The 13,776-nt window shown below is 43.4% G+C and overlaps 2 protein-coding genes and 1 long non-coding RNA gene across 19 annotated transcripts in view; 2 read left to right on the top strand and 1 right to left on the bottom strand.

Annotated features, from left to right (window-relative positions):
* The window catches only part of LOC118702294 (carcinoembryonic antigen-related cell adhesion molecule 1), an 813,263-nt gene that overhangs the window by 752,850 nt on the left and 46,637 nt on the right, over positions 1–13,776 (top strand). The gene's annotated exons all lie outside the window — the stretch shown is intronic.
* LOC118702324 (carcinoembryonic antigen-related cell adhesion molecule 1) overlaps positions 1–13,776 on the bottom strand; it is a 112,484-nt gene that overhangs the window by 33,567 nt on the left and 65,141 nt on the right. The window contains exon 2 of one of the 2 annotated variants that reach the window (XM_045570972.1): positions 7,339–7,698. The exons of the other annotated variant lie outside the window; for it this stretch is intronic. Coding sequence (XP_045426928.1) covers positions 7,339–7,698 — 360 coding nt within the window. The remainder of the gene's footprint in view (positions 1–7,338; positions 7,699–13,776) is intronic. 2 annotated transcript variants of the gene reach the window in all.
* Positions 4,912–7,178, top strand: LOC123651129. Its single transcript, XR_006739619.1, has 3 exons — positions 4,912–5,053; positions 6,753–6,758; positions 7,169–7,178. It is a non-coding gene; the product is annotated as an uncharacterized LOC123651129 (long non-coding RNA).

Below are 13,776 nucleotides of genomic sequence, written 5' to 3' on the forward strand. Positions count from 1 at the left end.
AAAATAAAATCAAAATGAATAAAAGACTTAAATGTAAGATGGGAAACCATAAAAATCTTAGAGGAATCCACAGGCAGCAAAAATTCAAATACATTAAAAGCAATATCTTTACTGATATTGTTCCATGGCAATAGAAACTAAAGAGAAAATAAAGAAATGGAAATACATCAAAATCAAAAGCTTCTGCACAGCAAAATAAACCATCAACAAAAAAACAAGAAAGCTCACTGCATGGGAGAACATATTTAACAATGTTATTTTCAATAAGGGTTTAATCTCCAACATTTACAGGGAACTCATACAACTTAACAAAAGGAAGATAAGCAACCCAATCAAGAAATGAACCTAAATAGGAACTTTTTGAAAGAGGACATAGGTAGGCCAAGAGACATATGAAAACATGCTCAGAGTCACTAATCATCTGAGAGATGCAAAACAAAATGACAATGAGGTACTATCTCACACCTGTTAGAATGGCTATCATCAATAAATCAACAAACGGCAAGTGCTGGCAAGTATTAGGAGAAAAAGGAAGCCTTGTGCACTGCTGGTGGGAATGCAGACTGGTGCAGACACTGTAGAGAACAGTGTTCTTCAAAAAACTAAAAATGGAACTCCCATTTGACTCAGTGATCCCACTTCTAAGAATATATCCCAAGAAACTAGAAGCACCAATCAGAAAGGATATATCACTCCTGTGCACCCCTATGTTCATAGCAGCACAATTTACAATAGCTAGGATTTGGAAACAGCCTAAGTGCCCATCAGCAGATGAGTGGATTAAAAAACTGTGGTACATCTACACAATGGAATACCACACTGCTGTTAAAAGGAAGGAATTCCTATCATTTGCAATAGCATGGATGGTCCTCAGGTGCATTATTCTAAGTGAAATAAGTCAGTCAGAGAAAGATAACTATCACAGTCCTTATATTCACTCATTTGTAGAATATGAGGCACAACATAAACTAATGAACAAAAACAAATACAGACACAAAGAAGCATCAATCAGATGCTGAAACCTTAGAGGGAAGGTAAGAGAGGGTGTGGGTAAATGGGAGAGATCAACCAAAAGACTTCTCTACGTTCATATAAGCCTAAGCAATGGACCAAGGGAATGAGGGCATGAGCGGGAGAGGGGAGAGTGGGAGGGATAATGACTCATATGTAATACCTGCATCAATAAAGAAAGAAAGAAAAAAGATGGCTCTGGAGGTGTTTTCAACATGCTTCAAAATGAGAGCTGCAGGGGAACTAAAGGTATTGTCCACCCTGTTTCCCTTCACTACTTCTAGGGTTGAATTAAAAGAAATTTTAAAATAGATCTCTTCCTGAGGCTTAACTCCCCAAATAAACCTAAAGCTGTCTTGTGCAAGACAATTTTTTCCTGTTCAGGATAGAGCAAAAAGTTCTGCCAGCTCCTATACCATGAAAAAAGAGTTTCCATTTAAGGAGGGCAGTGCAGAAGGTGCACTGACATAGGTTGTGGAAATAGGCAATCTGTGAGCTGGTTAGGCAATCTGTGAGCCCCCAACTCACTTTTCTAACCTGAAACAGGCATGTGCTCTCCAACCATCTTGAGAGGGGCACGTGTAATTCCTTCAGAAGTAGATGATTCCATCCCAAATAGTCACCACTAACACCTTTGTTTTGTCCACAGCATTCCCTCCAGGAAAGCAGGGATGCCCGAGGGGACCTAGCAGAGAGATGGTGCATTGGGAAGTGATAGGTTGTCATCTCATAGGTCCAGGGCTCATGGAGAAAGATCACATTTTAGGAAAGCGATTGGAGCTTCCAAAATCCCAGGTGGCAGAGTTAAAGGGCAGCCTCCTACTTTCCTCTTGTGAAAGTAATGGGTTGGTCATTACAGATATTCATCCTTGATGATCTTTATGGGCAATTGGAGGGCTCTTTAGGTTAGAGGGGTCTTTACTTCCATCATCATTGAATCTTATGAGTTTGTGTTCCTTTGACTTTTGCATGAGATCCACAGATATTCTAGGAAAACAAACTTACTATCCTAGGCCTATTTTTGTCTACAAATGTTGTGTAGAGTTATTTGAGACCTTTAAAACAGTATGTTGAAATGTTTTTCAAAGACTATCTACTACAAAATCCTTTGGGATGTTTTCTAAAATGCAAACTTCTCGTTCCCATTCCAGACATTCTGAGTCACATTTTTTATGAGCAGAGCCTAGGAACCTGAAACTTTAACAAGCACCCTAAGGATTTCTTGTGCAAACTAAAGCTTGAAAATAATTGTCTGAAAAGGGCAGAATGTCAGGAGTTTTCTGCTTCAGTTTTCTAAGTGAATCCTAAACAGTAATGTTTTATCCTTTAAATGTTCTCTAAGTATTCTTATCTAGAATAATAATCTTTCATAGTTTCAAAACTTCCCATTCAGATGGTTTGTTGTCTTCCATGGTTAATTCACAAAGATGGAAAAAAAAAATGGCACCAAACCTAAATCTTTCTTTTCTTTCTCCTACACAATAACCTGATCTGCCTTCTTGCCAGAGGAATCTTCCAGACTCCTCCCACCTTCATTTCTTCACAGAGAAAAAAAAAGATTTTTTCACAAGGATTTTTTTTTTTCCAAATAAATATTTGTATGTGTAATCCCACCGCAGCTCCCTCTCAGGGGATAAAAACTAACAAACCAGGCTTGAGACTTTGCACTCAACTCCTCTTTTCTTTTCCTATATGTCCCAATGATTTTTTTGTGTGTAATGTCTTCCTGATCCCAAATTTAAAGCACTTTGCATCTGTGTCTTTTCATTTCTGTTGCCCTCACTAGTGAACTCAAGATTAAGGATTAATATTAAAATTAGCTGCTGTTATGGGGTATTTACTATGTGCCAAGCTCTGTGCTAAATAATCTCATCTAATTCAACCAGCAGCTGCTAGGGACTCTACCCTTACATAAAATTTTGTCCACTAGGCCTCTAGTAAATAGATAAATTGGACTTTATCAAAATTTTAAAAATTGTATTTATGAAAGGACAGTGTTAACAAAGAAAAAAGACAACACACAGAATGGATGAAAATATTTAAAAATCATATATCTGATAAGTGATTAATATCCAGTATGTATAAGTAACTATTACTCAGCAACAACAACAAAACAATCACATTAAAAAAATTGCCAGAGGAACTGAATAGAAATTTCTTCCAAGAAGATACAGAAATGGCCAGTAAGCACATGAAAAGATGCTCAGCATCATTAATCATTAGAGAAATGCAAATCAAAAACACCATGAGATACCACCTCACACCTGTTGAGGTGGCTATTATAAAAAACAAAACAAAACAAAACAAACAAACAAACAAACAAAAATCACTCAGAAAACAACGTGTAGGCAAGGATGGGGAAAACTGGAACTCTGTGCATTGCCAGCAGTAATATGTAACGGTGCAGCCACTATGAAAAACGACATGGCAGTTCCTCAAGAAACTGAACAAAAATTACTATTTGATCCAGTAATTCTACTTCTGGGTAAATACTCCAAAAAAAATGAAAAGAATTGAAAGCAGGGATTTGAACAGATATTTGTACACCCTTGTTCATAGCAGCATTATTCACAACAGACAATAGATAGAAACAACCCAGAATTCATGGACAGATGAATGATAATTTAAATGTGATGGATACATGCCATAAGATATCATTCGGCCATAAAAAGGAAAAGAGTTGTGATATATGCTACAACATGGATGAAATGAAGACATTATGCTATGTGAAAAAAACCAGACACAAAAGGGCATATATCACATGATTCCACTTATATGAAGAACCTAGAGTACTCATCCTAACAAAAGAGTAATATGCAAACTAATTATCACTCTACTACACCCACAAGCCATGCCCTCCAGCCAATCAGGAGCGAGTATGCAAATTACTCCAACCAATATGGCTGTGGCCACAAAGTAAGCAGGAAGCTTGGCTCCGTTCAAGGCTATGAAGTTTCAATTATAGAAAATAAATAAATCCCAGATATCAGGGCCTCTACTTGGGTCACCAGGGGCTGTCACCAGCTTACGAACCACCACAGGCCCCTTCTTGCCCAGGCTGCCCCAAGCCCCAAGGGAACCCTCACCCTGATCTAGGACACCCTACAGAGCAAACCAGCTGGCCCCACCCATGCACCAGGCTTCTATCCTATCTAATAAAACAGTAATATGCAGATTGACCATCACTCCAGCACACAAGATGGCTGCCCCTATGTGGTCAAAGATGCCTGCCCTCATGTGGACACAAGATGGCCACCACAAGATGGCCAGCAGTGGAGGGCAGTTGGGAGGGACCAGGCCTGCAAGGGAGGGCATTTGGGGGCGATCAAGCCCTCAGGGGAGGGCAGTTAGAGATGACCAGGCCAGCAGAGGAGGGAAGTTGGGGGCAACCGGGCCTGCAGGGAAGGGCATTTAGGGGTGACCAGGAATGCAGGGGAGGGCAGTTAGGGACAAATAGGCTGATAACCAGGCCTCCAGAATTCATAGAAACAGAAATAGAATGGTGGTTTCCAGGGATTAGGGTTGGAGGTTAAGGAGCTACTGTTTAATGGGTTTTAGTGTGGTAAGACGAAAAAGTTCCCAATGGATAGTGGTAACGATTGCACTACAATGTGAATGCATTTAATGTCACTGAGGTGTACTCTTAAAAGCTAAAATTGTAAATTTTATGTATAAGTTTTCACATGAAAAAATGAGTGCACAAAAAACAACAACCTTGTGCAAGGGCACAATGAATGCCAGACCCAGGGTTGGAAATTGAACTCTAATCTACTTTGCCATTCTGTTTACTATAATGTCTCCTGATTGACATTCTGCCTCCTGTGTCTTCTATCCGTTTGTCACACCATTGGTAGAGCAATCCTCCCAGGGAGATGTAGGATGGGGCAAGAGGTCACTTACATTGTACGTCCAGCTCGAGAGGGTCACTTTTGCTGGAACTGATGGGGTTGAAGACCTCACACTGATAACCCCCAGCGTCCTCCCTCCTGACAGGGTCAATGGTGAGGACGCTGTTGTCCTGGGACAGCTTCTTCCTGTCCTTGTGAGATAGAATCTGGTTCTTGAAGAGCCACCGGATGGAGATCCCAACCAATGTCATTTGTGAGGCAGGTCAGGACCACGGTGTCCTTATGCTCTGTGACTGTGGCTTTGCTGGCTCAGGGGGCGGGCTTCCCCACTGGCTCTGTGGAGAACAGAGGAGGTGAGGGATTGAGAGTGGGCTCCTTCCATAGAGATGTCAGCCAATCACAGGCCACAGTGATCTCTGTAAAGGTCACCAGTGGAGGACTCTGACCTTTGCAGGGTGAGGACCTTTGTTCAGGTGACAGTCTGTAAGGAGAGGGCTATGCCTCCCCTCTTCCCTCCAGATCACCTCAGGATGACCCCTGGCATGTCTCCCTGAACATCTGTGGTATCAGCACCAGGAGCCTCTTCTCAGACCGTGTGTCCAGTATCCTCATCATCAAGTGGAATTTTCCACCTATTGACTTTTAAAATATATATATATATATTTTAATTGATTTCAGAGGGCAAGGGATTGGGAAAGAAAGAGGTTGAAACATCACATCTCTACTCAGAATCAAGCTCCAGAATGTGTCCTGACCTGGAATCAAACCATGACATCCTGGTTCACAGGTCAATGGTCGGAGCTCAGCCCCTCAGCTACATTGGCTGGGCTCCACCCGTTAACTTTTGTGTGACTATTTCCCAGACGTTTCTATGACTTTCTAAATACTCACATCCCCTCTCTGGTATGGTGGCTACCCACAGAGAGGGAAAGGCATTTCCTTTTTGTTAAATAGTTTATTAGAGAATGAGAATGGCCCAACCATGACCTTAAAACCTGGAGAAGTTTCAATATAAAGGATTTCTCAGTCTGAATAGGACGTTCACTTCCTGGCCTGTGGATGGAATATCACAGAGAAGGAAATCCCTAGAGAGTAGTCACAGTTTGAACAAAAGACTGGTATTCTTAGCTTCCTCAGTAAACTACAAACTGTGGCACTGCTCCTTCTGTTCCATTTTGTGGATGAATCTACCTATTTATTAAGCATACACCACTGCTCACTGTTCTCCTCAGCAATGTCATATGCACTTGGATCACACAGTGTTGTACAGCTGGTGACTTCAGAGCCAGGACACAGCTCAGAGGAGGCCCCCCTGTGGCTCACTCTCTCCCCATTTACATGGCCTCTGAGGGAGGCCATGGTGTTGCTGGGTGACTCAAAATTGCCAGATTGAAGACAGACCACCCATGCACAGAGGGCACAGAGTAGCCAATCACCAAGTGAGCCTGGAGCAATGCAGGGAATAGGGGTCTGTCCTGCTCACCTCTCCTTAGAGGTGGTTTCCTCCTTTAGTTTGGAGAAAAGAGATGAGCTTGTTCAAAGCCTTGTATATTCCTTGTAGCACACGGAGCAAGTAACAGACAAGAGGTGACAGAAGAAAAGTGTTAGTGACAGATGAAGCAAGTTGACCTTGAGGACCTTTGTTCTCCTCTCTGGTAAGCCCCCTCCTTTTACCACTTTATTTTTTATGGGGCTGAGAGAGCCCCCTCCTCACTTTCCAAGAATGAACCTCTTGAGAGATCAGAAGAGTAGGGAGGAGAGTCTACAGATATGTAGTGGGAGGGCTCAGGGGAAGACTGTGATTTGCTTGTGTCCATGACCACAGGATGGGAGGCAGTTGGCTAATAGCCTGTGACCTGTCCATGTACTCCCCACACATGGTCTCAGGTGAAGGAGCAGGTGAAGGAGCAGGCTCAATCCCTTCTCAGATGTGGCTCCTGAGGCTGAGCCCTAGCTGGTGACCACCTCAGGAGGCTTGTGACTTGGGCACCTGGGAAATTGCTGCTGCCCACAGATCAAACCCAACTGTTCAGAAGCTCCTAGGGTTTCCTAGAGTCAGGAGCCTTGGGACAGAGTTCTGGGGATGGGCGAGGGAGGGGAAGGGGAGCCTGCCTAAATTGAACTTCTGTATAAGGATCCCAGGGGTTCCCCAAGCCAGGCCCTACATGAGCCCTGCAGGGTAGTTCTCTGGGTCATGGTTGGGAGGGGCCCAGGGGCCTGGATAAGACTGATTTCCCTCTGCTGAGTCACTCCCCTCAGACAGGACCTTGTCTCTGTGGAGAATGTCTGTAGGGCTGGAATCTGGAAAGGAAACTCTGACCTTAGGAAACTTGTCTCCACTGTGAGTCCTGAACTAAATGCCTCACCTGGAATGTGAGGCAGAGGGGGAGGGAGGCAGAGTGAGTCCAGGGCTGTCAGTCCTGTGTGTGAAGTAGAATATGCCCCACCAACACCCAGAGGACAGAGAGCAACCACTCACGGTATACACGGAGCTGTCCAGTTACTTTTATGCTCTCAGTATCTTTGTTTATGGCTTGTAGGGTGTAGAATCCTGTGTCCTGCAGGGTGACTTTCTGGAACTGCAGGGATCCATTGGGGCATATTGCCTCTCGATTGTTGCTTGCAGGCCCAAGGGTAATTATTCTAGTATCTGTAGCATATGATACAATTCGAAGGTCGCTGTCCACCATTTCCCCTTTATACCAGCTATAGGCTAATAGATTCGCAGGCAGATTGTGGACACAGAGAAGCACGTTCTTCCCTTCGGCAGCATTGGGCGGCACTGATTCAATAGTGAGCTGGGCAGTGGTGGGCAGGCTCCAGAAGGTTAGGAGTGAGGCTAGGAGGAAGGAGAGAAATTAATCAAGATTTAGAGCTCTGTATTGGGATGGAGGCTTTGGCTCCTGAACATCTCTCAGTCTTGGTGTGTGTGTGTGTGTGTGTGTGTGTGTGTGTGTGTGTGTGTGTATGTGTATTTCCTGTGGTCAAATGCAACAGCATGGCCACCAGTACTTTAGCACCTCTGACCTTATTTACTGTTTGAAAACTCCCAGGTGCTTGTCTGGCTCCTAAAGTCCAGAAATGCTAATAGACACTGCTCAGACTCCTGTTAACACTAAAGACATGTGTCTCCACTTTCTGACCTGTCCCTGTTCTCTTTTCCTCATGGCACTTGTGGGTTCCTGACATCACATCTAGATCTTTCCTTGTCTCTCTCCTCTCCATTGAAGGTGAGTTCTATGGGGGGAAGAGTTTTTCTGATCTGTTGTACCACCAGCGCCTGTGAGTTATAGAATGAGACCCTGGGTACTGTAACGCCTGGGGTGCATGTGCCCATTCCTGAGGTTGGAGATAAAAACAATGCTTAGTGCCCCTGGCTTAAGTTTTTCTTGTGTCACCTGGACACAAATTGTTATTATTATAACAAGTTTTCAGAAAGAATTTCAGTGATAAATAACTTGTAAAACTTACCATAATCTAGGTGTTTGGGATTGACCTGCTGCTGTGTCCCTCTCCCCAACATACTCTGTTCCCCTGTCCTCTCAGAAGCCCTCTGTCCCCTCTCAGAGTGCTGTGCTCCCCAGGAGAACACAGCCAGTCTCTGTCTCCCCTTTTCTTGTCCACTCCCAGAAATTGTCTTTTCCTTACCAGTCAGTAGAAGCCCCTGTGGAGGAATGCACCCTCTGGATGCAGGGGCTGAGGAGGAGTCCATGGTGTCTGCTGTCTGTTGTGTCCCTCCCTCAGTGGGAAGAGCTTGAGGTTCAGAAACACTCACTCACAGGCCCTGCTCTCCCTACTAGTGGGACCTGCTGAGCCGTCTCCAGGGACAAGATCACTTCCCTGGTCACATGAGCAGGGGGCGGGAACTGTGCCCATGACCCTCCCTCATCCTTCTCTCCTTTCTGCCTCTCTGCTCCCACCTTCCTGGTTACCTTACATCTAAATGTCAGATCCTGGAATTGTTGAGGTCTTTTTATCCTCAGTGATTCTTCACCCCACCCCCATCCTCATAGGCACATTACCTTTTTAGATAAGCTTGAGTCTTGGACTTGGAGGTGGGGGCTGAGGTAATTCCCTTTGGCCAGCAGCACCCCCTTTGGCCTCTCTTATGGCCTGGGGTGACATGGAGAACTCTTGTCCCAGGATGTCACCCCACTGTGCATGGGATCATCTGTGGAAGGTGGTAAAGACTGCAATACCTACAGAACACTGTAGAAATGCTGCTTATCAGCTTCCCAGCTAATGTGGATGCTCACTAGGCTCACAACCTATGAACTGGGAGTAGGGCAACTCCACCCCTGTGCACAAGAGTATCTGCAGATCCTGTTCAAAAGCAGATTCAGAGAGCCCTGGATGGCAAGCTCAGTTAGTTAGAGCTTCCTCCTGATATGCCAAGGTTGCCAATTTGATCCCAGATTAGGGCACTTGCAAGGATCAACCAATAAATGCATCAACAAGTGGAACAACAATTGATGTTTCTCTCACCCTTCCTTCCTCTCTCTCTAAAATCAATCACTTAAAAAAAACACACATAAAATTAAAAAGCCAAAGACAAATGCAGATTCTGACTCAGGAGGTGCCCTCAGGGGTGGTGGATGTTACTGGCCTGTGGAGCCCATTGTCTTTCCTTTTTTTTCTGTGTGTCATTTATCACACATTTATTCAGCTTATGCTGCTCTCTCAAGCACTATAGCTGGACATACAGCAGTCCACAAAACACAGAAGTGAAAATCTAATGCTTATTAATAAACTCATGCTAGTGTTCCACTTGACATTTTTTCTAAACATCTAAATTTGTTTGTTTAAAAATTATGAGAGCATTAGAGCACAAATGCAGTAGTGTCGGAAGCTGCCCATTGTTGTCACTAACAAAGAGGTGTGGACAAGGAACCTGGAAGGCTGGTTGACCTTAGAAGCGCGGAAAGGTCAGAGCCAACCACTCACTGTTTAGGAGAGACAATGGTAGCTAAAGCAACTCCCACATTCAGTCTTATGTAAATAAATCCTTGCTGATTGGCTATTACTGGCTATGGGTGGATCCCAAATCTTAATAAAAGGGATTGCAAGGCCAGAGCAGGGTGGAGACCTCCCCTTTGAGTTGGACTTCTGCCTGGCCCCCAATATCACCAAATTAATATTTTCTAATCTCTTTTATTTGTGGGTGGCCTCCTCCAGAACCCAAACCCTGAACCATGTGGTAATGGGGGGAGCACTTGCAACTGGAGCCTAAATGTGGGACACTCGCACAGTAGCAAGGCTGATGGAGACTTCTTCACCCGAGAGGATGATCTTCTCACCCCAGAACTGGCCTCTGCTATGTCCTGGCCTTGGGTGTGTCAGCATCACTCAGATTGAAGCATCCATCTTATATAAAAACTGCTGTTTGAAATTTTAACCCTGCTATTTGGCTTCTGAAAATGCTTACTTGCTTATATAATAAGGAAAATAAGACTACTCCCACTTCAGAGAAGCCATTTAACCTTCCCCAGATGAAATTATCAGTGCTGGCATCAGACCAAGCCTTTGGTTGAGGTCTCAACTTTCAGTCAGTATTCTTACTACTACTATTTTACCTTTTGTTAAAAAGTGTCATTTTATTTTCTCTTTATTTTAATTTGGAATCAGTGTTCTATATTCTATTTTCATCTTTCCTCTAGCATCATTTTACTCTATCTCAACTTTACCTTTATGACAACACTCTCTTCCTCACTTTTCCCCTTTTATTGTCCTGTTTCTCTTACCCTATTACTGCTTTAGATTTCCCCTATTCCTTCTTTTTATCCCCTGTTAAAATGTCACCCTGCTTATATATCTAATTCCCAATCCCCTGCTCAAAGTCCATATACACCTCTCTCTTCTCTTTCATCACCATCCAAAAAATTTTTCCCTCTGTCCTTTTGTTTGTTGTTGTTTGCTTGATTGTTGATTATATCAGTCTTTTTATGCTTGTTTGTGAGATTGTTTCACTTTTTTGTTGTTTTTGTTTTTTTTGTTTTCTGTTTGTTTGTTTTTGCTTCTGTTTTCCCTCACATTGATGTTATTTGTTGTTTCTAGTTTGCATTCATCTGTAGGTATTTGTTACTGGCATTTGATGGGATTAGTGACTGTTCTGTTGGAGTTTTCTTCATATATATATATATATATATATATATATATATATATATATATATAGTTTTTCCCTTCTTTCTTATTCTCTTTCTTTTCTCTCCTACTTTTTTTTTTCCTTTTCCTGGTTTCAATTTTGCACTCCTCTTTTTTTTCTCTTCTTCTTTCTTTTTTATCCTCTAATTTATCTTTCTCTGGTATTCACTTTTATTTGGGGTTATTAATATCGTGAATACATTTGTGTTCAGTGCCTTCTGTGTTGTTCCTTATTGTGTTGTATTTGTGCCTTTCAATTAACACAGGAAAGAGAGAACTATATAACAAGACAACTGAAGAAGAGAAATCATGGGAAGACAAAGAAATAGCCCACATATGAAAGAAAAGCAGGCATACCAGAAAAGGAAGTAAATAAAATGGAGGTAAGCAACCTGTCATAGAAAGAATACAGAGAAATGGTCATGAGAGGAATGAAAAGAATGGAAGAGAAATGCAACAACAGTGTAAGAACCAAGAGGAAATGAAGAAGAACCAAGAAGAAATTAAAAATGACATCACTGCTATAAAGAACTCAATAGAAAGCATAAACAGACTAGAAAAAGCAGAGGATTGCATCAGTGAGCTAGAAGACAAAATAAGAAAAAATACCCAAGTAGAACAGATTCTAGAAAAAAAAAAAAATTAAAAAACAGGAAGAGAGCCTAAGGGCATTTTGGGACAACATAAAACAAAACAATATCTGCATAATAGGAGTGTCAAAAGGAGAGGAAACTGAGCAAGAAATAGAAAACCTATTTGAAGAAATAATGACAGAAAAATCCCTGATATAGGGAAGAAAAAATCTACACAAATCCAAGAAGCTCACAGAATCCCAAGCAAAATAAACCCCAAAAGACAGACACCAAGGCACATTATAATTAAATTGGCAAACACCACATAGAGCATGAGGGAGGCTTGGGTTTCCTGGGCAATTGAGAAAGCCAAGCTTTCTGCCTGCCCTTGCCAGCCTAGACCTCCACTCGATGCTATAGTTTCAATTATAGAAGGTAAATAAATGCCAACAGATATGGCAGCAGCCACAGAGCTGGAAGAGCAAGAGCCTAGGGTTACCCAGGGTGATGAAGGAAGCCAAGATTCTATAACCCTGGCTGGCCTAGGCCTCCACTCCAGGCTACTAAGTTTCAATTATAGAAGGTAAATAAATCCCAACAGAAATGGGTGCCACAACAAAACGAACAGAAAGCTTGGCTCCACTCTAGGCTACAAAGATTCAATTGTAGAAGATAAATAAATCCCAGATACTAGGGCCGCCCCTTGTGTCCCAGGGGGGCATGGCTGGCCCCTCCTCCAGTCTGCCCCATTTCTGAAGGGTAACCCCACCCTAATCCAAGACACCCTTCAGGGCAAACCAGCTGGCCCCCACTCGTGCACCAGACCTCTAGCCTATCTAATAAAACAGTAATATGCAGGAGGATCCAAGATGGGTGCTCCCAGGTGAACACCTAGCCGCAGCTGCACACAACAATTTCAATAAAATACAACTAAAATATAAAACGGACATTGCCCAGAACTACAGGAAGGTTGACTGACTGGAAATTCTACAGCGAGAAGCAAGGAGAAAACCAGAAGGAGGCGCAGAGGAGCTGGAAAAGCCCAAGGTACGGAGACGAGGCGCACGGTGAGGACGGAGCCGGAGAGGAGGGAAGCCGAGTGCCTGGCGGGCGGTCCCTAGCGGAAAGGAGATAAAACTCCGACTGTGCTGGGCCCCCGACTGCTCTGAACCTCAGTTCTAGGTCAGACCCCGGGGACTCAGGCTCAGCCATAAGGAGCCGGGCTGTAAGGCGGAACCCCGGGGAGCAGTGAAAGGAGGTCCCAGAGGCGCGCACACTGCGTGCAGAGAAGGGACAGTCGGCTGTGCCGTGGGATTGCCCTGGCCGGAAGGAGACTGGGGCTCCAGACTGCTCTGAAGGCCACCTCCAACTCCACTTCCAACTGAACTGAACCCCAATACCAGGCTCATTGTGGGAGAGCATAGACTGTTTGGCAGCAGGCAAAAATCAAGGGCACCTTTCTCTCAGAGGCGCCGGCAGCGAGCACTGAAGGACCCGCATAGGGCGGGGCTGACGGAAGCCAAAGTTGCAGGCTCCACCCTGAAACCCCGTCCCATCTGTAACTGCGAAATGCGACAACAAAATAGATCACAAATGAAAGAAATGGAGGACAAAAAGCGTCTGGATATAGAGTTCAGATCTACGCTTATAAGGTTTTTCAAGAATTTCCTAGAAAAGATGGATAAGACCTATGAGGATATGAAAAGAGATCAACCAGAATTAATAAGGAGTCATCAAGAAATGATAAGGGATCAACAAGAAATAAAGAATACATTGTCTGAAATAAAAAATATTTTACAGAGTCCTAAAAACAGTAGGGAAGATCTCAAGAATCAAGTCAAAGATTTGGAACATAAAGAGCCAGAAGACACTCCTCCACAGAAGTTAGAAGGCAAGAGAATCCAGAAAATTAAAGATAATGTAAGAAACCTCTGGGACAACTTCAAGTGAACCAACATCAGAATTATGGGGGTCCCAGAAGATGAGAGAGAGCAAGATATCGAAAACATACTGAAAGAAATAGTGACAGAAAACTTCCCCCACCTGGTGAAAGAATTAGACTTACAAATCCAGGAAGTGCACAGAACTCCAAACAAAAGGAATCCAAAGAGGACCACTCCAAGACACATCATAATTAAAATTCCAAGAGCAAAAGACAAAGAGAATATTAAAAGCAGCAAGAGCAAAGAAGGTAGTTACCTATA

The sequence above is a fragment of the Pipistrellus kuhlii genome, unplaced genomic scaffold (assembly GCF_014108245.1).
Source record: "Pipistrellus kuhlii isolate mPipKuh1 unplaced genomic scaffold, mPipKuh1.p scaffold_m20_p_38, whole genome shotgun sequence".
NCBI classification, from domain to species: Eukaryota; Metazoa; Chordata; class Mammalia; order Chiroptera; family Vespertilionidae; genus Pipistrellus; species Pipistrellus kuhlii.